General features: G+C 33.8%; 1 protein-coding gene across 1 annotated transcript; it reads right to left on the bottom strand.

Annotated features, from left to right (window-relative positions):
- Positions 1–19,157: 19,157 nt before the first annotated feature.
- On the bottom strand, positions 19,158–22,474 carry LOC131035033 (pectinesterase). The gene is made up of 2 exons (XM_057966672.2): positions 21,162–22,474; positions 19,158–20,175 (listed from the first exon to the last, which is right to left on the bottom strand). The coding sequence occupies exons 1-2, from the start codon at positions 22,129–22,131 to the stop codon at positions 19,478–19,480; spliced, it is 1,668 nt and encodes a 555-aa protein (XP_057822655.2). The 5' UTR covers positions 22,132–22,474; the 3' UTR covers positions 19,158–19,477.
- Between the last annotated feature and the right edge of the window lie 2,424 nt (positions 22,475–24,898).

The following is a 24,898-nucleotide window of genomic DNA, read 5'->3' as shown; positions in this document are numbered from 1 at the left end:
CATTTATGCACCACTACTGGGACATTTGTGCAAAATTATCCACTATTGGTACATGTGATATTTATTAATGAACTTTCCATTATCAATTTGTTTGGCTCCTTTGCAATCTAGTATTGGGGGGTTGGGTTGACAAAAAGGTGTCCACTATTGGAACTATGTCCACTACTGGTACCCTTCCCCTATCATAAATGTCATTAATGTTGGATAAGTCTTGTTTTACCCGATAAAGATGTTTCCCATAAATTAAACGTTCTCTATTGTTTGGTTATTGGGAGTTGAGCGGTCAAGCTGTTTATGGAAAAAGATGAGTGTCGCCGCGATTAGAAATGAAGCAAGTTGCATATAAACAAAGTTTCTTCCAAATTGTACTAGTTGAATATAGTGTGCATTGGATAAAGGGCGATGAATCGCCCAAAATTAATCTATAAGTAAAGAATCCTAGGCTACGACCACATTGAATGCATTCCTTGATTATACAGTGTATTGCAATTTACAATTTAATTAATAAATGTAGAAAATTGTATACCTATAGTACATTCTATTTGTTGTAAGACATTTAGTTTGTGTTATTTCATATGGCTTTGATGAAAGAGAACGATAGATAAATTGGAGGCGGTGCTTAATCATTATGTTCAATTTTGGTTTTGAGGAAATGACACCACATGGTATTGTGTATTTTGTCTATTTAATTGGTTCCCTTAGACATTTCTTTGTGCTATCTCATATGACCTCAATTAAGGAGAAGGATAGATAAATTGGAGGTAGAGCTTAATCAATGTGTCCAATTTTAGTTTTGAAGAATTGGCACTACATGATATTGTGTATTTTGTCCACTTAATTGGTTCACTTAATCCATGAAATTTGCAACTTAGAGTGGAAGAGGATTATGCATTGGATTTATGTAAGACAAACCACCTCTATTTTGTAATTGAATATTTTTATATATTTTCTTACTATTATTGAAGATTCATGTCCAAAAGTTTGTAAATATGATTTTTTTTCATAATTTCTTTGATTTATATGTTCATTAATTCAAGTTTCATTTTATTTAGATTTTCATTTTTTAATTGAATATTTCTAATATCTACTTGTTATTCTTCAAAATTCATTTCTATAATAATAAAAAAAATCTTTTATGATTGATATATGAAATTTCATCCAATTTCCTTGGCATATTCACTAACCAAAGCTTTTTCATAGTAAAGAGACCTATAAACTTGAACAAGAACCTCCTTACACAAATAGTCTTTACTTTCGATTAATTATTTGTATTGATTGGATATTTTTAAAAATGGTATAACTAAATTGGTTATTAAGTTCAATTTGCTGATTGCATTAATCTCTATAATTACCTTACCGTGTATAAGGATTAAAACACCAACTTATGACAATAATTTCACATTAAATACCTCAAGCCTCATTCTCCTTTCCCCTCAACTAAATTTTATAAGAAGTTAGAAAATCTTTAGAGGAATTCAAGTGATCAGTTGGAAAGACTAACACACATTACAACAAACAAAAGTGTGAATCTAGGATAGTGTGGTTCTTCTTTGTATGCAACAAACCAAACCCACTCACACCACTAATGTTGTATGGGAAAAGGGAATAAAACTTAGGTTAATGTATAGTCCAGGATCATTTTTCCATGTTATAAAATATGGAATGTGATAACTTTGAATAAATGAGTATGATTCCATCAATGTTAGCAAAATTGTGAAAGAGATACAAGCTTCAGTAAAATCTCTAATCAATAACTAAACAATGCTAAACTAGAGATTTAGTCAAAATTTTCTAGTGTAAAGGTCTACAAAGAAAGAAAAAAAGGATAAAGCTTATAGTTATAATTAAAAAGTATCAATTAGACATTGGAAGGTTACATGCTTGAAATAGACTAAGTAGATAAAGAAAAATAGAATAGAGTGATTGAAGTTTCTATTCTACACCAACGGATTAATGATATTTTGAATTGGAGAAGTGCGTTAAATAAGGTAAATGCTTAGACAATGGAGCAGAGTGTTTTTTAGTGGCGAATCTTCACCTTTTGGTGAATTCTGCATTCCATTTCCCCAAAATTGGCGAGTAGTATTGGACAACACGGTGGCAAAATCGCCTAGAATTTCGGCATTAACGGTCCAATATATTTCATTTTTGCCTTTGACCACATACAATTTCACGTGGATTCCTATTATATTCACTTGGAATCACTCGGACGTGGGTATTAGACCACCTCCCTTATTCACCAGAAATAGTAACACGACACTGTACCCAGAACCTATTTTGCCAATGGTTAAATAAATCTTCATTGCATGTGCCGACCCATTTCGCCAATTGTTAAATTTTACATTAAGCATAATGAGACCCAATTTGCCAATAACAATTAAAACATTATGAGCATTTGAAGACCCATTCCACCAAATTCCAATGCATATAGAGTATGACACCTACATACCAATCAGAGGGCCAATAAAGCATTATAAGCATTCGAGGACCCATTTATCCAAATTCCAAATTTCCAATGCATATAGAGTATGTCACCTACATGCAGATCAGAGGCCCAGTAAGATGCATTTTGAAAAGCCCACAAAATTCACCAAAAATGGAATCATAGATTGATATAAATATAATTGAAAGTTTGAAATAGTCTTCCTTACAATTTGTTCGTGTCTGATTAGTAAATGTGGGAGCTCTCGATTTGCATTGTGCATGAGTTGGAACCTTGAAGTTGATTGTAGGCCGGAGGGATAGAGTTGCAATCCTGCAACACAAGCCTAGGCATTCCCGATTCCTGATTCAGATAATTGAGAAAGCGTAAAGGTGAGTAAACCAATCATTTCTTCATACTTAATAGTATTAGTTTTAATTCGTAGTGAGAGGTCAAGATGTCAGGCAATGGTGAGAATCCTCAGGGTGGTGAAGGGATTGAGATGTCAGACAAGGGTGAGACTCCTCGGGACGGTGAAGGGATTGGGAAGCCAGACAAGGGTAAGACTCCTTAGGACAGTGAAGGGATTGGTAGACCAGAAAAGGGTAAGACTCCTCAGGGAGGTGAAGGGATTGGGAGGCCAGACAAGGGTAAGAATCCTCAGGGCAGTGAAGGGATTGGGAGGCCATCAAAACACCCAAAACTTAGAGATACTACCATAAACTCTTACTTTGGAATTGGAAAAGTTTCTGGTCCATCAACTTCTGCAGTTGCAAAAGCCATTCATAGTAGCTCATCACCACAACAAGGTGGGATTGTCATTGAGTTAAATGCATCAAATGAGGATGATAATACCGACATAGGAGAAGATGTTGAAAGGGATACACACAATGAGATAATTCACTTGGATGAAAATGATAGCACTGAAGATGATGTTGGTAGGAAGAAAATAAAAAGAAAAGTAAAAATGGGCCGGGAGTGGGAAATGACAAGGATCTTTAAGCTTGATTAGGTGGAAAAGTACCCATTCATTGAACCAGTCCCAAAAAATGATGAACATCCAATAGAATACAAGTGTAAGATTCGTAGCTAGAAAACTAAAAGAGAGAAGAAGTTGCAGCTAAAGCTTGACACCATAGAAAAACATATTGGTAAGGTTTATGAGAAAAAGATCATAGATGGAAAGGAAACACCAGTAGTAAGATGGAAATCAAAGGAAGAATGTCTTCATGTTAAGTATGTCGTGGAATATGAAGAGGATAACCACAAAATGACACTGATTGGTAATAGTGGAAATACAATCAAGGTTGGGCTTGAACATGCAGCGAAAGATGCAAACCTGACAAAGACTATGCAGATGAGTGTTATTTTTCATATTCTGTCAAGAGGGTGTCCTATTAAAGATTTCCCAGAATATAGTAATTTATTATCTTTTATGAATGTTCCTCACTATCCTATGTCACATTGGTCAATAAATGTTAGATAGGAAATGGCAAACTCTCTCGTTGAGGTGGAAAAGCAAAATTTATAGGAGAGTGTAAAAGAGTTAAAATTCATTTCATTATCCATAGATGAAGTTACTGCGGTAGATAACACTGCTTCGATCTGTATGCATGTGTATACTGTAAAAGAACACGTCTATCGAGCTCATCTACTCTATGTTCGTAAAATGAGGGGCAATTCAACAACATAAAATTTATATTTGGAAGTTAAGAAAGCTTTGAATGAAATTTCTAGTATGGATGACTTGACAATTGCCAAGAAGTTGGTGTGTGTTGGAGCTATAGCAATGCAAGGTCAAAGGACTAATCTTTGTGCAAGATTACAAACTAGTATTGCACCATACATGCTTGGCATTCACTGCATGGCCCATCGAATGAATAGAATTGTAATAAATTTCCCTACAGTGTCAAAAGTTGAAGATTTGGTCCACGAGCTCCACTCATACTTCTGCCGAAGTCCTAAACGTTTTGCAGAATTTGAAATTTTTGCTGAGGGAGTAATAGCAAGAAACAGGCTTCTCAGGGATGTTCAGACTAGATGGATCTCCTTACATGGACCAATGAAACAAGTTCTAACAGAATATCAATCCTTGATCAGACTAGTGTACGAGCAACGCCTCACAGTAGATAATTTTCTAATCTCTTACATAAGTTAAGTGATATAGAGACTCTGTTAACTTTAGCTTGTCTTCTCCTCATGTTGGATTCAATGAAAAAAAATGTTAAGAAATCCCAAGATAGAACTTATCTATATCAATGAGTATAGCACTCTACGTAAAATGACATGCTTGGCCCTAGATGGTCTATATTCATATCTAACAGGGCAAAGCCAAATTTTTTTAGGTGGTAGATTTTTATAGATTTGAATCATGCTGATTTTTTTTTACATTTGAATGCAAAAAATGAGTTATGTGTCTTTGTAAAAGGATTTTAGATACCAATGCACCAATCTAATATGGGCAAGTGAGGCAGAGCACTACCAGTTAAAAAGGAAGATTTTGACAGGATAGTTAAATCTGTTAGTGATAATTTGAAGTCTATTGCATACAAACTTTCAATTAATATTCGTGAAAGATTTCATCGAGAAGAAATAATTGAAGCCATGGGTTGTGTGTATCCTCAATTTTGGCATTCATTCGGAGCTAATCCAAATGACGCAAAGGTGTTTCATAAAAAACTAGATGAATTGATATTGACATTTTCAAAAGATGCATATTGCAATGGAAAACCAATAGAAGGAATTTTAAATTTAGATCATCTTAAAAAACAATGTAAACGCTTTGTATTGTGTATGAAACAATAGTTGGAAAACTTTGAGAATCCATTTGAACCTAGATCAATAACAAGGATTTAGAAAAGGATAGATCATAGTGAATTATTGCATACTTCAATACCAAAACATTTCAAACTTGTTGATTTATGCCAAACAATGATATTAGGGTCAGTAGAAGATGAGAGATTTTTCAATGCATTAGGGCTTTTGAAATCAAAGATCAGAAACAAATAAGACAATTTTTTGGAAACTTGCTTGAGGTTGTTTGTAACTCAATATAATGTCAGAGATTTTCCTTATGATAGGGCACTGTCAATCTAGAATTCCATGCCCGAAAGATGAGGGTTGTCCAACACTTCAAAGATGGTGTTGCTACTAGTAGTGCTGAGACAAATGATGGATCTCAAAGTTGGCACGAAATTAAAGATGAATAAATTTTTGAATACCCGACTCAGAATGAAGATGGACCTGTTAGTACTAGTTAGGTTCAGGATCTTGAGTCCATTTGGGATGTAGAAGCTTGAGAGTCTCTCATTCCAAACTGAGTCATTGAAGTGAATTAGCAGTCACTTTTTAGGTATTTATACTGCATTTCTTGAGTCATATTAGTTTTTAGTGATTTTTTATATTGTATTCCTTGAAATTTTCAATCAGAATAGATACTTATTTCATATCTTTAATTGTGAATTTGAATTATTAGTAAACAATTAGAATTTAGTTTCTGGTAGTTGTTTGTAACTACACGTTGACTGTTACTATATATTTTAGTTCTAGTTTAAGAAATTTAGAGTCTTTACTCTTAGAGCTAAGAGAATATATTTAGTTCTGCATGAAGTTTGATTCTTGAATATATATTATCTTTGGTAAACTGGTTCCACATTATTCTTAACATGAAATGCAACAATTTGTGTCACAAGATCTATAAAATTATTTATATTGCATAACTGTTAGAACCTTTCTACATTAAATGCTTAACATGATGTTAGAACAACATTTTTTCCATTTTTTCAAAATGCCAACTCCAAGGCTCAAAATGTCCTCTGTGATCATAATTTTCATCTTAAAATATGATATATTCCCTTCTTCAAATTGTCCAAATTCAAAAACTCTTTACCCTTAATCAAAAACTATGTTTGCAAGATTAGTTTATCAAATATAAGGTTTGTGGTCCCATCAAAACCTGTTTACCCTTAATCAAACACTATGTTTGCAAGATTAGTTTATCAAATATAAGAGATTATGCACTTTAGAATGTTGTATCTAAAACTTTTTGAGATGAATACTTGTATAAACCTTAAGTGTGATTTATATTTATGTGCAAATTGCTCAAAAAACCTGTTTGTTTGACTAGTTATGAAATCTATGATAGTTGAAATGAGATCTTCTCAAAAATAAGTATCCAAATCTATTTTCAAAATTTTCTGGTGACCAATGGAAGTGCCCTTTGTTTTGAATGTGCTAAAATAATGTGCTACAAAATTATGTGAATGCACTCCAAGATTTAACAAATGTGATGCATTGTTAAGTGTATGTGCGACTATGTAGTGCGTATACCCTATCTAGTTTTGCAACTGCTCTATTGTTTAACAAACGTGCTACCAAAATGCCACAAATGTGCTAACAGTTTTTGTAGATCCACTACATTGTTGTTCAAATGTGTTATAAAATGTGTCAAATGCAGTTTTCTATGTTGTAAATACGTGATTTTGTGTTTTCTCTTCAAATTTTCCAATTGTTTTTAAAAGTGATGATTTTTTGTTTTGATTTGCAAACACGATAGACACATTTTTTTGAAATAGAACTAAAAAGACAATCACAATTCCTATGGCAAGCTAGGACAATAGTTGTTGAATCTCACGTGGGTTTCCACGAGGCTACGCTATTCAAAGGGGATACTTAGATGCATGACCCCACTGGCTCCATTCCATGACACTCACTTCTCTGGGACAGCCAAGCATCTATTCCCATGAAAAATCCTCATGAAAAACTTTGTATCTCTATTAAGGACCATATGTGTGTGTCTCATCAAAGGTTCGACCTCCTGTACCAACAACTAGAAGGAACTTGGCTTCTATAAAAGAGATTTTTTAGTAAGGGCATCCGGTCGAGTGGCCATACATGCAACATGTTACACTTCATTAAGGAAGTCCTCCCAACCTATAGAGGTTGCGCTCTATAGGGTTTATGGGGAGTCATAATGTTGGTATGGACTAATCAACACTCATTGCCTATAAGTTTTGTTACAAATATAATTTATTTATAGTGGTTTGAAAGAGCTTGTCTTTATCCTGTTACCACTTGGGTTGTTCCCTCTCACCAGCCCTATTGGCAACTTGAGAGGCAGGCCCTCTAAAGGTTACACATTAAAAATGAGTCTGGTTTTTTGATCACATGGTTAAGGTGGGAGCATACTAACCTACCACCTTGCAAGAACAATGAACACTTGATTAATTAACCCTCTAAATTAGTCTAAGTGCAACTATTTGAAGAAAATAAAAAATGCAAGTTGCATGCTATTAATTAACCCCCTATTTAAGCTATGTGAAGAAAACAAAATGGTCAATTACTGAGGCCCTAGTTAAACTATATGCGAAAATGCATGAAAAACACCTGCAAAACCACCAATTAGCTTTTTGAAAGATTTTGTCTTCGACGGTCGAAAAGCTGCAAGTGTTAGTCAAACAACTTATTTTGGAATCTACAAAACTGAAAGAACAAATGCACTGAAACAACAATTGTGCTAATGCTAACTGCAAATGCGCTACCAAACTCAACAAATGTGCTACCTTGTAATGTAAATGCGCAAAACTGCGTGTTAAATGTACTAAAACCTGAAAACACGTTGCTAAAATTAACAAATACACCACCCTACATGACAAATCTACTACCAAATAGAACAAATGCATTGTAGAAAGTCACAAATGTGCTAAAAAGACTTACAAATGTGATAGAAAAATAAGTAAATGCACGACTCTGCTAAAACTAAGAGAATGAAAGATAGAAGATAGAAAGTGAGGCCTAAGCCCCACGGTGGGCACCAAAATGTGTAACCTGTAAATATACTTCAAAAGTGAACCTACAAGATTGATTAATTTTCACAAATAACAAGAGAATCCTACATAATACTCCAAAAGTTACCAATGAAACAAATAAAAGATTTAAAACTTACAAAACAATACCTTCACTTACTGTCCCATTGTGTCCTATCACCTTTTGAACTTGGTTGCAAATATTTTCTCTTAGACTGCACTGTAGTTGCTTCCAAGATGACAATTTGATGAATGGACTAATAACTAGATGTTTGATAAAAACTAAATGATTGTACAAAACTATATGAAAATGATTAAGCTAAAATTCCAAAGGAACACTGTAAATTGCTAAAATGCTTGATTACTCTAAACTCACGTGAATGCAAGATAACTCCTAGATGACTATTAGATTCAAAATGCTCAGGAAATGTCCTTTTTATAGATTTTTATGAGCAAAAATCCCATTTGGAAAAGATCAATGGTTGAGATTAAATCTTGCAAGATTAATGGCTATGGAGAGATTGGTTGGAATGTGAGAGAAAAAGGTGGAAGGAGAGGGCAAGTGTCAGAAGGCTCACCTTGATTGGAGTTGAAGACTTGAGAGAATATAGAATGTTTGGAGAAGATTTAGGGATGTTGAGACAAGTGGACTCAACCTCCTCCAAAGATGTAGGGGTGATGGAGAGAACATAGGAAAGTTAAAAATGTGTGTACACACAGATTATTTCATTTAGGAGATGGAAAGTGAAGATAAATATGACTATTTAATAATTGAAGATTAATAATTTGTTTAGCCACAAAATTGTGAGTTGGCAAGATTGAGTGATGTGGAGATGAATTGAGGTGGAAAAGAAGATTAAATAATTGTAGAATTATTTAATTAATGGAGACTTTAGAAGAATGCATAGTGGATGATTAAATATTAAATATTTAATAAGATTGAATTAGAAGAATGACTAACTGAATTAAATTAATTAAACTTTTTAATTTTATTATTTAATAGAAGAATAAATATTAAAATGAATTAAATAATTAAACTTTTCAATTTAATTATTAAATAGAGGAATTAACATTAAATAAATAAAAAATATTTATTTAATTATTCATTGCCAAATCTGAGTGTATACATATCCCAATCTAACCAACAAAATAACTACAATGAATCCTAAATTAAGATGCAAATCATCTATGCGTGCTTCTTCAATTTAACTTTGTTGTTCTTCCTTTCATCTCCAAGTTTGATCTGTTGCTCTCATCATGCAAATGCAAATACAAAGTGAAATCAAGGACGAGATAGATGATATTTAATAGGAACATGAATGAATGACAAAATGATGATGCTAATTACTAGATTATTGACCAGATTAAAAATGCATGAAAGTTAAATTGCTAATTCGATAGAATGACAATGTTAAAACTAAATGAATTAATTGAAAGATAAGTCCTAATTTATAGAAAACTCAGGACTCAATGGATGGACAAGATAAAAAAGATTTTTGGTTAGATGGATGGCCCTAATTGAGTGCACGATAGAGCTGCCATTCGGGGAAGGATGAAGATGACAATGAAAAAGAAAAGAAAAAGCAAAAAACAGATTTTCAAGGATGCATACCTCATTTTTTTAATTAAAATTAAGATTAATGAAATATTTCCAAAAAGATGGATTTTTGAAAATCAAAGAAGATATTAGTTTCTCATTTTCAAAAATTAGGAAGATTTGGGGAAGATCGCATAAAAAAATAAAATATTTGTTTCCATTTTGAAAATTAGGAGACAAATAATTAATTAAATAAATATATTTATTTAATTATGATGACATAATTATCTAATTAAATAATTTAAATAAATTATTCAATTAAGGGAGATAGAAATTGAACATTTAATTAAATAATAAAAATTATTTAATTAAAATGTGACTTCAAAATTAATTAAATAATATAAATTATTTAATTAATATTAAAAAGGAGATGGTTAATGATGAATGATTAAATGCTTAGGAAGAATAATTAGTAATTAGGGATTTAATTAAACCTAAAATGGAAATTCTATCAAACTAACGTTCAAAGACCTTAATTAGGTCAAATTAAGTCAATTTTGCTCAAATTAGGTGAAATTGGGAAGAATCGGAAAGGTTCGAACAAAAAATAAAAAGAATTGAGCGAAAATGTGAAAATTAGGTCAAACTGGCTAAAACTAAGTAAATGCGGGTAAACCAGGTCAAAGTGGCTCAATAAATGAAAAAGGGATGAGTGTAAAGCCACGGGGTAGGAGAGGAGATCAAAATGATGTCAAAAAATTGGAATTGGGAGAAAATGATGCCAACGAGATAGAAAATGGGAAGCAAGAAGCGATAGGACTAAAAAAGAAAATAAAATGACCTAATCAAGGTAGGGTTTGGGATAAAATTCACATCATCTGATTGAGAAGGGAATTAAATGACACCAAGGAGATGAAGTTGGGGACAAAATGAAATCCCAGACTCGAAATGGAGAGAAAACAATACAGTCTAGATAGAAAATTGGAAAGGTGAAGCAACAAGGTCAAAATGGGAGCAAAATGACCTAATCGGGACAAATTTAGGCAAATCGATTGTGCAAAATCAAAAAGTGAATGAACTAATATAAAGAGGATGAAGCTGAGGAAAAAATGATATCATAATCTGAAAATGGGGAGAGAATGATATCATTGGGATAGAAAATGGGAAAGGCAAAGCGAGACAGGATTGCATGCATAATAAAGACTATACACACGATTAGGTTAAAAATGAAGAATGTAGGTGTTTACCAATTTTTAGTGTCTACAATTAGCACACTCAAGGAAAAGAATGTTCATTTTCCCCCTTATGAGATCATTTGTAGAACATACCACCATTAATTTTCATTTGAGAAATTAACACTACTATTGACATTAACCCTATCCATTGCACATTTTGCAATAAAGCCACAAAACCCTCCTACTAGCACAATATAATATGTACCTACATACGCAAGAAGGAAATATTGATTGCTCTCTACAAGGAGATATTTTTAAACCAAATTTATCTGACATTCACATTAGTTGTGAACATCACAATTGTTCACATTGTTATCCCACAAGTACTTTGTAATACAAAACCTTTAATCTATTATTTTGCATACCACTTTTAGGAATCTTAACTACATTTTTGTCTATTTAAACAACATATGTTTTTATTCTTCACCTTTCAAACTCACAATGTCAACTTTGTTATGTAAAACTTCAAATTGATACTCAATTCAGTTTGAATAGTGAAAACCCAATATTTACAATGGAATGAAATATATGTTACAATTTTCTTGCATGTTATCTCAAAAGTTGGCACATTTGCATTGTAACTTTATCTTCTCTTTGCATTGCATTTCATTGGTTATACAGTTTCTTCATTTCCATTGAGTTTCTTTCATTATAGTTTCAACTTGAAGTGCACAACATTTGTTCGTGGCATGAAACCTTTGTTTGTAGTCTACCTTAAATCATCTGCAATTATTACATACTTAATGAGTTTGTTTCACGTTAGTTTTAGCTTCAACAATACTAAATTTGTCTAAGCCCAAAAAAGCTTTATGTGTAATCTTGACTAAATCACCTAAATTCATTACTTGATTTGTAAATGTAATTTGTTTATTAAATGTCTCATCATGCACTTGATTAGAGTCTTATGTCTTATGCACAGATTTAGCCAGCAAAGCCACTCTTTAAGTGCACCAACTCTCATTAGATTTCAAGTGACCCATTTTAGTGCAGATTGCTAACTTATTAACTCTATTTCCTATTTTACGACATAGAGTTTAAGATGTCAAATCCTTTCATTCTTAAAAACAAATTACTAAAGAATTAGGTATATTTCCATTCCAATTCTTTATGCTTTGATTGATCTCAACACCCTATTCCACAGCTCCCATTCTTCATACACAGAAGGTACACTAACAAACATTGCGCAAACTGCATTTACACCTACCAATTCCATTTACTTAAAAGTTTCTAAGCCCTTTTCAACAAATCCAATTTGGGTCTCTCCTACAATCATTGCATTCCTTCACACAACATTTAATGATGTTCTTTGCTGAATTTTCATACCCTATTCCAATGCTCCCATTTTGATACAAGCTCAAAGTACGCTAGCAAATGAGACCTAACATGCTTACAGACGTGCTTCTTGCAATTAACGACCAAGTGTCAGTACTCTACGAAGTTACTCGTTCATAGGGAACGCTAGGGAGGGCCCCGGCCCATACCTCACTAAACGCATATCCATGTGCTTTGTAACCTGCAACTATTACATGTATTTGTTCTGTGTGTTGTGAAGAGGAAAATAAGAATATTTGTAACAATAAAACAAGACAATCGACTAGCAGACAAACACAGTCCTCACATTCTTTGACCTCCTTTTAAGATGACTTTAGTCTGCAATGAAGAATATTGCTATTGCGACGGAAAAGTAGGTGGATCAGTTTGAATTTTGGCATTTTCTGAAAACATTTTGATGCACTGGCTTCATTGTGCCACCAAAGTGTTAAAACTATTTGCTAACTAAACGAATTTAGGGACTGTAGGTTTCTTTTTTGGGGTTTAATGTCAGGTTGCCATCAAATGATGGTTCTGCAGGTGGGAGAGTAGTAAATGGAGCAGAGGAGATGTTTAGTGCGCACATCTTTTTTGACGTGATTGGTGCTGACAGAGCCCGTGAAATTAGTTGTGACATTATATTCCTTGCTATCTCAGGCTGCTGCCATTAAAGTAATAATACAGTCATCATGCCTGTCGTTGATGTTGATAACTGTTTCAGAATTAAGGATATATGAATCATCAGAACGTGCCTATAGATCATCAGACACATGCATGCAAAAATAAATGTATTCATCGATTGTAATGAAGGTTAGAATAAGAAGTAAACTGAACAGCATATCATTTTTTTTTTTATGTTGTAGAATATCCGTAATAAATGCAATCAATATGGAAAGGAAGTGCGGAAGTCAATCATCAATTCTGCATGCGAAATTGCTTCCTCCACTTTGGTCTACCAACTACATAGACTCTTCACCAATGGTGCCAAACTGACAAAATAGAGAAGAAGTACGAGAATGCAAATTGAAGGGTGTAAATGAATGGCAGCATCAAGAAAGACTTAAGAGATTGACAGTTTCTATGGCATGTAAAGTATGCCACGTAAACTTCATGAGATGATGTATATTTGTTTATTCGTAGCCACATGAGTGGAAAGAGATAGACCCACCACAGAACCGACACTACTCATGGTAACAAACAAATGGTGGGATAGATGCAGAACCTCCTCGATTGTTCGTATTATTGTCAGTATTGATGGGCTGGATAAGCAGGCCCCCTTTTGTTATCATGGACTAACCATCCATTTGATGGCCATTTGATTCAAATTCATCAAATGGTCGAGTATAATTGAATTGGATAAGTATAAGAAATATGAAAATATAATAAATGAACTAGAGGATTTCAGTCAAAGAGGAAAATAAAAATGTGTGTATATATGAAAATATTGAAATCCCGAAGAAATAAATAAAAGGTTTAAAAGAAAATAAAAAATAAAAAATAAAAAATAAAGGAGCTATGGAGGTTCAAGTTGGAGCAAGTTAGAGGTGTCATTGGTAAAGCTTTGAGCCCTAATCTTAATAGAAGATTTGTTGATATTGATGATCCAATAGAGTTGTGGGAAAACTTAGAAAAATATTATAAAGATATAAATATTGTTAGCATATTTACTATAGAATAAAAATTGGTGAACTTGGATCGCGGTGATTTAGAATAAATGAGTGATTACTTTAATGAAGTTACATATTTAAATGGTCAGTTGAAGAAAATAGTTGTTGAATATGCAAAAAAGAGATTTTTAGTTGATTGCAATGGTTGAAAGTAAGCTTCCCCAACCATACAAGATATTTAAGGAATCAAGGAAAATAGTTATTCAATTAAATCCTAATGCCCCCGAACAAACTTTTGATCAATTTTGCAAGTCAGTTTTAGATGAAGAAGTTCAACTTGTTAAAGTAGGTTATATTAAGAAGAATCATACATATGCAGAGCTAAGGGAAAATCATTTTATAGAAATCCAGATGGAAAGAAGAATTGGAAGAGTAATAATAAATTTTAAAATAATGATGGTTCTAAATTTTTTCTAGAAATGATGGTGCAAAAAAGCAAGTGGGAAGAAAACCCATTATTTGCAGGTATTGTGGAGGTGAGAATCATATGGAAAAAATTTGTTTGAAAAAGAGGGACAATGAAAGGTAGCAATATAAGATCAAGGATGAAAGATTTAAGGATGACAAGGTGGATAGACATAGCTTCATAGCCATCTCCCTCAAGAAGGAAGAACAACCAAATGAGGAGGTAACTGCAAGACCCAAAAGCGAATTTAGTGTTAAGGGGGGATACTTTTCTTTAGACATTAATAAAGAATGGATTTTAGATTCAAAAGCATCATTTCATATGACTAGAGATAGATATTTGTTTATTGATTTCTATGAGGAGAAGAATTCAGATCAAGAAAATATTAATGGAAATAAAATGAAACTTGTTGTATTAGGATCAAGGACTATTAATGTGACATTTGGATCCTTGAAAAATGTTTTACTGGTTGAAGGATTAGGGGTGAATCTTATTACCATATTCAAAGTGGCTGATTACTCCCTCCCCATTTCGCAAAGTGTCGGTGCCCTCTGCAATATTTATTTAAATCCATTGCTTCTCTGGGGTTCATAATTTTGATGAACTCTAGGCCAGGTTTTGTCGCTGTTAGGGCACCCTCTCTCCTTGCAACATGATGGAGCGAGTTCCCGAGCTTTGAGACCGGCAATGATTTGGCAAATTTGGGGCCATGAAATGGAAATTCCCTTCCTCCATTCTTAGCTGGTCTTCCATAACCCTCCACTTTGTAGGTATCTGGATGGGTATACTGCTCTGGCTTTTGAAGGGGATGTCCGGGGCCTGGAGAATTTTCTTGAAAACCCAATGGTATGTTGTTTGCTTTGGTGGCGCAGTCGGCGATTCAAGAAGTGATGGGGATCACCCACATACTTGATTGTTCCACGACCCTAGCCTCCCTCTTCTTTGCTCTAGCAGCTCTTTTGCCCAATACCAATTCCCATGGGTGGTTATGTGCAGATGCTTCCCTACCGAATGGAGGCTTGCCAACCATGTTGCAGTTATTGCTCTAGTATGGGCAATGGTCGCTGATATGTCAATGTGCAGAGTTCCTCATCTTTTTTAATCCTATTAATGTATATACTTATGAGATCTATTGTAGAACATGCCACCAGTCATTTTCATTTGACACTACTATTGACATAGACCCTATCCATTGCACATTTTGCAATAAAGCCACACAACCCTCCTACCATCACAATATAATATGTACCTACATACACAAGGAGACAGTATTGATCTCTCTCTACAAGAAGATCTATTCTTAAACAAAATTTCCTAGAAATAACAAAAATAACATATGAACAATACCAACAAGGCATTTCACCAATGGCATATATGTTGTACAAATTGCAAATCTATGACACATTCACATTAGTTGTGAACAACACTATTGTTCACATTGTTAAACCGTAAGCACTTTGTAATACAAAACCTTTAATCTATTATTTTGCATAGCACTTTTAGGAATCTGAACTACATTTTTGTCTATGTAAATAGAATATGTTTTTATTCTTCACCTTTCAAACTCACGATGTCAACTTTATTATGTAAAACTTCATATTGATACTCAGTTCAGTTTGAATAATCAAAACCCAATATATTACTATGGAATGAAATATATGTTACAATTTTCTTGCCTATTATCTCAAAAGTTGGCACATTTGCATTGTAACTTTATCCTCTCCTGTGCATTACATTTCATTGGTTATATAGTTTCTTCATTTCCATTGAGTTTCTTTCATTATAGTTTCAGCTTGAACTGCATTACATTTGTCTGTGGCATGAAACCTTTTTTGGGTAGTCTACCTTAAATCATCTACAACTATTATATATTTAATGAGTTTGTTTCACAATAGTTTCAGCTTCAACTATACAAAATTTGTCTAAGCCCTAAAAGCTTTATGTGCATTCTAGACTAAATTACCTAAATTCGTTACTTAATTTGTAAATGCAATTTGTTTATTGAATGTCTCATCTTTCACTTGTTTAGAGTCTTATGATTTAGCCAGCAAAGCCACTCATTAAGTGCACCTACTCTCATTAGATTTCAAGTCACCCATTTTAGTGCAGATTGCTAAAAAAATTTAGCTCTATTTCCTATTTTGCAACATAGAATTTGAGATGTCAAAGCCTTTCATTCTTAAGAACAAATTGCTAAAGATTTAGGTATATTTCCACTCCAATTTTTTATGCTTTGATTGATCTCAACACCATATTCCATAGCTCCCATTTTGCATACTAAAAAAGTATACTAACCAACATTGCGCAAACTGCATTACACCTATCAATTGCATTTGCTTAAAATTTTCTAAGCCCTTTTCAACAAATCCAATTTGGGTCTCTCTTACAATCATTGCATTCCTTCACACAACATTTGATGATGTTCTTGTATCCTTGATGCTTTGCTGAATTTTCATACCCTATTCCAATGCTCCCATTTTGGTACAAGCTCAAAATACACTAGCAAATGCGATCTGACAAGCTTACAGACCTGCTTCTTGCAACTAATGACCTAGTGTCAGTACTCTATGAAGCTACTCATGTGCTTTGTAACCTGCAATTATTACATGTATTTGTTTTTGTGTGTTGAGAAGAGGAAAATAAGAATATTTGTAACAATAAAACAAGACAATCCACTAGCAGACAAACTCCTCACATTCTTTGACAGGAACTTTGCTGCTCTGCAGCTGTTCTTTTAAAATGATTTTAGTCTGCCATGAAGAATATTGCTACAATCCACTAGCAGACAAACTCCTCACATTCTTTGACAGGAACTTTGCTGCTCTGCAGCTGTTCTTTTAAAATGATTTTAGTCTGCCATGAAGAATATTGCTATTGTGAAGGAGAAGCAGGTGGATCAGTTAGAATTTTGGCATTTTCTGAAAACATTTTGATGCACTGGCTTCATTGTGCCACCAAAGTGTTAAAACTATTTGCTAACTAAACGAATTTAGGGACTGTAGGTTTCTACATAGATTCTTCACCAATGGTGCCAACCTGACAAAATAGAGAAGATGTCCGAGAATGCAAATTGAAGGGTGTAAATGAATATCAGCATCAAGAAAGACTTAAGAGATTGACAGTTTCTATGGCATGTAAAGTATGCCACGTAAACTTCATGAGATGATGTATATTTGTTTATTCATTGCCACATGAGTGGAAAGAGATAGACCCGCCACAGAACCGACACTACTCATGATACCAAACAAATGGTGCGATAGATGCAGAACCTCCTCAATTGTTCGTATTATTGTCAGTATTGATGGGCTGGATAAGCAGGCACCCTTTGGTTATCATGGACTAACCATCCATTTGTTGGCCATTTGATTCAAATTCATCAAATGGTCGAGTATAATTGAATTGGAATCAAGTATAATAAATATGAAAATATAATAAATGAATTAGAGGATTGCAGTCAAAGAGGAAAATAAAAAAGTGTGTATATATGAAAATAAGAACCCAAATTAAAGAAAGTGGGAAAGCTCTATTGTTGAGAATCTTTGATTTCATGATTGGACCAAAGATCTATTAATTAAAAAAACAATGTAGAACAGATTTATAGTTTCTCTAGAGAAGGTCAAAGTGATTGCCACTCCTCCTCAGTTGGGATCTCTTTTTTATTAAATCTTGTCTAGCTAAATGGTGTCTTTATAGGAGATATTTTGCTCAAACTTCTAGTTGGTCTAATAACTTAGGACCTTCTACTTCTTCAATACTTGAGATATGAGACCAATCTTACAAGAATGATCAATTTTCTTTTGTATGGAAAAGACTGTGAACTCTTCTTCTTTTTACACTTTGTCATTTTGGGAAAAAAATAACATTCACTATTGGATTAGGCATATTCCATGTCGTCATCCCTTCCATGATTTGGGTTAAGATTGACAAGTATGATTTGACATATATAATATACTTTAAATATAAGTGATAGTTGTTAATAAAATTTAATTAGAATGACTTAATTCTAATAATACATAATCATAAGAATAAATATTAAAAATACAATATAAAGTATTTTGATGTGGAAAGAGAAATATTAAGTCTATTATTTATTGTTTATTGAAAATATTGTGATTATTATATCTCAAACATATTCGAAGAAAAGAGTCTCAATCATATGATACAATTGATTGGAGAAAAGATCTATTAGTTTTCTACTCTAACTTTGCACACCCTAAGCTCCTAAATAGTACGTCAAATTTCAACTTATAGGTATTTATGAAGAATGTGAGAGGATTCATTATATGTACAAAGCTAAAAAAATAGTCATTTAGAAGTGATCCCGGGTACCTATTTATGGATTCTTAATAATCATATGTTACAACCACCAAAAAATGTTCACAATTCCTCCAATCCATATTCCTTTAATAAATACATTTATCAATACTTATGCACAATTACTCAAATAACAGCACACTATGATTACCAATAAAGTTGTACAATTCTTTTTATTAAATATTAAAATCTTAACTATTAGATACACAAATAAATGACTATTGATACAAATGAAATATTTTAATGAACTTTTAATTATCATATACTAATTATTTTTAAATATGATTATTAAGCGGTTAAATGTGGAAGAACATAATTGTTATTGCTACATACAGAAATTGGTCAATTTACCCACGCTATATAGAACTGCCCCATTCAAAAAAGTTGCAGTGCCAAGCTAATAGACCAGCATATCCATCCATCCACTTACAACTGTAAGATATATGGCAACTGGAAATGCATTTCTAAATCTGATGAAGGATACCACCATTTTTTTATTTGAATATTTCACTCCACAATGCACAATAGAGGTCCCACAAGATCAAACAACATATTTTAGAGGCCCAACATGCCACTACAGAAGACAGGTACTAATTCTTATTTATTTATTTACCTTTCCCACTGTAGAACCAGTTAAAACAGAGCAGAAAAGTTAGATTTCTCCATGATCTAGCAAGGAGATACAACTAATTTGTGCATTAGATCCAGAGGTACCCCGGTTATATCTAAGTAGGTTAAACAGTACGAAGAAAAGAGATAAAATTCAAGGTAAGCTTTTGTTTCAACTTGTCAGTCCGTCAATGAAATCAACGCCATATGCCTGCAGCCATTCGTCGCCTTGTATAAGTTCACCTACTGTAAATTTAATGGCCTCCGCAGAGGTTTTTATAACATGAAACCCAGCCCATTTCACTCTGTTCCTCGTTGCAGATCCAGCTCCAGTATTCTTGTACTCCCCATAGTACAAGGTTTTCAATGCAAAATCCCCAGACCACTCTAGCCAACCAGCAGGATTAATAACGTCACTCAAAGAAGATTGCATGTATACAGTTCTTGAGTATTCCTTCCATGGCCTTCCCATGTATGTTGGGAATGACCTCTGTACAGGAGCAAGGTCCGAATCTGCCTTGATGTTGCAGTTGTGAATGGAGATCCCTGTATTTTGGTTGGGATCGGTTCTCCCTTGTGCCGTTATTGCATTCTTTTGGTTTTGCCCTGGTTTTCTTGGCAGAATAGTGCAGCTCTGGAGTACAACTGCAGAGTTGCCGAATATGAAGTCCACAGTGCCTAAAATTGTGCATTCCCTGTAAAATTGACGAAGTGAATGTGTGTACAGTGTGTCTTGGTATGCTTGGATCTTGCAACGGTAGAAGACTGACTGGTCGGATCCAACTCGAAGAGCTACTGCTTGATGCTTGTCTGGACCGGCAGTGTTGACGAAGGCTATATCTTGGGCCATGAATCCCTTTCCCACCACAGCTACATTTAACGAAACACAAGTCAACAGAGTTGCTTTACTGAAACAAAATAATGATGCAGATAGTAGAGATTCAAACATTCTGTATACAATAAATGAAAAATACACCAAAATAAGGGCTAATATCTATTGGCATGAACAAATTATAAAATGAAAGCATTCCTAGTTGAGATCTAAACTACATTTTTTAATAGATACAAATCCATTGATATGTAGTTATGGGAGAATGAGTCATAGGTTTAATCTTTTTGGCTAAGGGTCAAAGAGCGAGGAGTATCCATTCCACCAAATTCACCCCAGGGCATGATCCCAGACTTATTTATCTCTTATAATGTTGGAACCTTGCACTTAGCAAGACTTTTTTTCTAGTGGGCTCATTAAGAACCATTCAACTTCACAAGCAGACCAAAGACCCATTGACAATTACTTTATTTGAATATATATGTTATAGACAACAGTAGATATGAGAGCATGAAAAATACTGAATAAATGAAACACATAGCTAATATGAATGTATAAATCCCTATCTATCTATAGATTATATTTATCATAAGATTGTGTATATGATACTTATGTAAAGTGTGTATTGTTGGAAATAAGTCCATCTGTATTAAAGATAGGTCGATAGCTTAGCGGTGGAGCACTCCAACAATAAAAGGACAACATGATTTCACAACTAGATTAGACTAAGCACTAAGAACTCCAAACATTTTATAGAGCTGAAAATAAGCCACATCCAAACTAAATAACTAAATACAAGATTCTAGATTCAAGTGCACAATTTGAATATATGAATTGGATAACCTAAGATCTGTCATTTGCTGTGTGGGATCTAGATGAAATGGATAGTCAGGTAGGTTATCTGCACCAATTTTACAGATAAAACATTGACAGGTGAGCTGACTGGCTGAAAATGCACAAATGCCAATATCACAATAAATGAAGTCATGTAGCAAAACCAGATCTGTGTTTAGTAGTCTGTACTTACCGAACGTGGCAGAGTTGAAAGTGGTGGAACCATCTACGACGTTTTTGCTCGCAGTCACAATTGTTCTATCCATGCCTTCACCTATTAGCAGTATGTTCGTCTTTGTCTTCCCCACTTCGACATTCTCCTTATAAGTGCCCTTTTTCACCTTGATCACGTACCTCTTGTTGCTTTTCACTGGAGCCGCGTTAATGGCTTCCGTGATTGTTTTGAACTTACCAGATCCATCAGCAGCCACCACCACATCCGCATTTACATCATCTACAGAGGCTTGCAATATCCTCCGATCCGCTGCAGAAACCCACGAAGGAAACCCTTCATTGATGGGCTCAGAACGAAAAGCAAGTTTGTCCACCTGACTGGATTCAGAGTTCACCAGTATGGCAAGACAATTACTGGCGAATACTTTCACTCTCTCCACACTTTTCATAAGACCACCCTCTGATTTCCCATCAGACTTCTCCAGAACTCCATCATGGCACGTTTCCATGTTAGTGATGGCCGCACTGAGCAAAGTCTTTACTGCGCTATGCTCCCTTTCCCTAATTTCATCCTTTTTTAATACACACAGTGAGCTACTAAGCTGGTCTTTGGTAATGTCGATGAGCTCCACACAATCCCCAACAGCAATTTTTACATTGCGGTTGTTGGTTTGATTGAAGAAAGCAGAAGCGTGGACATGAGCCCTGTTTGCTTCTTTCATGGCCACCATGACTGCAATGTGAAGGACTTTCTTCTTAGTCTTAGAGGAGCTTGTTAAATATGGAGAAAGACTAGCCATGCAGCTTTCTGGGTAAAGAGTACTGCTACACATACTCTCTATCTCAGCAGCATCTACCAATTCTTGGGCTTCCACATTCCCTTCTCCAGTTCTGCTGACTGCATTGATTCCAATGGGTGCACACATTATCATCACCACCAGTGCGATTGCTGCCCCCGAGATTTGAATTAGGGAACCCATATTCTGCATTCTGAAGCAGCCCTCCTCAATCTCTTACCAGCAGTCTATCTTAAGGAGAAACCCTAACTTATATCTGCATTCTATTTAATCTCGTATGCAAGTCGAGAGAAGCAGATATCAATGACTAATGGTTAGTGATAAACAAGGAGAAATATATATAATGACGGGAGATATCTTCTTTCCAGTGCTTATCTTGCTACTTAGATGCCAATCTAGTCAAGCTAATAGTATATAATATGGTGTGCTGAGCACATTACTGTCTGTCGATTAATTGTTTGGGATATAAGCTGCCAGCTGATGGTTTTCAAGACTATGCGCGGTATGATCTTATTTCCTCAGTGGGTTCCATTACTACTGCAGCTTTCAAGCCTTTAAATGTTACTGTTTCAATTCTCTGGTCAACTACCTAACATTTGTTGATTATTAGACGCGGAAAGTAGACTTCCATAGCCGATAAAACGATTCCCACTCAGGAAACTTCCACTTTCTTTATGCATATCAAAAAATCCCCTCTCAAGAAACTTCCACGTTCTTTATGCATATCATAAATGTCATTAATGCTGGATAACGCTTGGCTTTAGTCAATAAAGATGTGGAAAATGATCCCCACTCAGGAAACTTCCACTTTCTTTATGCATATCATAAATGTCATTAATACTGGATAATGCTTGTTTTTAATCTAGTCAATAAAGATTTTTCACATAAATTAAACGTTCTCTTTTGTTTGGTTATTGGGACTTGAGCGATCAAGCTGTCTATGGAAAGAGATGAGTGTCGCTGCAATAAGAAATGAAGCAAGTTGCATATAAACAAAGCTTCTTCCAATTTAGGACAGTTAGAATGGATTGTGCATTCGGTAAAGGGCGATGAATAGCTCAAAAATAATCTATAAGTAAAAGATTCGTAGACTACGGCTACATAGCCCTTGGTATTTGCACATTCAGGAATGCTAGACAAATTATCTTGCATAACAGTGGTTCTGTTATTAGTTTATTAGGTCACATCCTTTGGTGTTTGGTTATATTGTGTGGTAAATGGATATTTATGTGGCAACGTCTATACAGTATGTATTCTGATTAGACAGTAGTATTCTGATGTTGCCTATACAGTATGTATTCTGATTTGACAGTAGTATTGTGATTTTCAATTTAATTAATAATTGTAGTAAACTCTCAAATTAGAGTGCATTCTGTTTGTTACATAGACATTTCATTTGTGCTCTCTTATGATCTCGATGAAGGAGATGGACACGTAAATTGGAAGTGGCCGTGATTAATCATTATGTCTAATGTTGATTTTGAAGAATTGACACTACATGGTATGTTGTATTTTGCCCACTTAATTGGTTCCCTTAATCCATGAATTTTGCAGGTTGGAGCACAAGATTAACATGCATCAGATTTATGTAAGAGAAATCATCTCTATTTTATAATTGAATATTTTCAAATATTTTTTTATTTCAAAAGATTCATATCGAAAAGTTTGTATATATATGAATTTTTCTGTAATTTCTTTGATTTTTATGTTTTTTAATTCAAGTTTCTTTTTATTTAGATTCTTATTTCTTAATTGATTTTTTCTAATATCTAATTGTTATTCTTCAAAATTCTTTTCTACAATAAAAACAAATCTTTTATAATTGATATATGAAATTTCATCCAATTTCTTTGGCATCTTCACTAACCAAAGCTTTTTCAAAGTAAAGAAACCTATCAACTTGAACAAGAACCTCCTTACACAAATAGTCTTTAGTTTCTATTAATTATTTTTATTCATTCCATAAACTTTTAAAAAATGATATAATTAGATTAGCTATTTAGTTCAATTAGTTCATTGTACTAATCTCTAGAAAATTAGCTTACCATAGATATGGACCAAAACTCCAACTTATGATATTAATTTCACATTAAATACCTCAAGCCTCATTCTATTTTTCCATCAACTAAATTTCATAAGAATTTGGCAAATCTTCAGAGGGATTCAAGTGATCAGTTGGAAAGACCGACACACATTACAACAAACAAAAGTGTCAGTCTAGGATAGTGCGGTTCTTCCTCACGGACAACAAAAAAAATCCACTCACACCTCTAATGTTGTATGCGGATAGGGAATTGAACTTAGGTTAATGCACATGTTAGTCTAGCATCATTTTTTCATATTATAGAAACATAGAATGTAGTAATTGAACAAATGATTCTATTCTTACCAATGTGAGAAGAATTGTGAAAGAGATACAAGCTTCAATAAAATCTCTAAATCAATAGCTACTTAATGCTAATCTAGAGATTTAGTCCAAATTTTCTATTGTAGATGTCTACAAAGAAACAAAAAACGTTGATGCCATGTAATTAAAAAATATCAATCAAACTTTAGAAGGTTAAATGCAAAATAAACGAAGTAGATGAAGCAAAAGAAATTAAAGTGATTGAAGTTGCTATTCTACATAAAAGGATTAAAGAGATTTTGGATTTGAAAATTTCATTAAATAAGGGAAGTGCTTAGATAATGGAGAAGTTGTAGGAATCTCTACAAAAAATGGATGAAATGAAGGATTCTATTTTAAGCCTACAAACCCAATTTGACAATCATACTTGATGGTGTTGACATTAGAAGAACAACAAATCAAGTAACTATAAAAGGAAATATAAGAAATATATGCTATGATCTATGTGCCCTTGTGTCAATAATTGTATGCCTCCTATTCAGCTTAAGTTTTAGTCATGGCCTTGTAACTAAGCTCTACATTGAAATTCATGTAATCTACATAAATTCTTGG

The sequence above is a fragment of the Cryptomeria japonica genome, chromosome 2 (assembly GCF_030272615.1).
Source record: "Cryptomeria japonica chromosome 2, Sugi_1.0, whole genome shotgun sequence".
Classification (NCBI taxonomy): Eukaryota; Viridiplantae; Streptophyta; class Pinopsida; order Cupressales; family Cupressaceae; genus Cryptomeria; species Cryptomeria japonica.
This window is presented reverse-complemented; position numbering and strand designations above follow the sequence as displayed.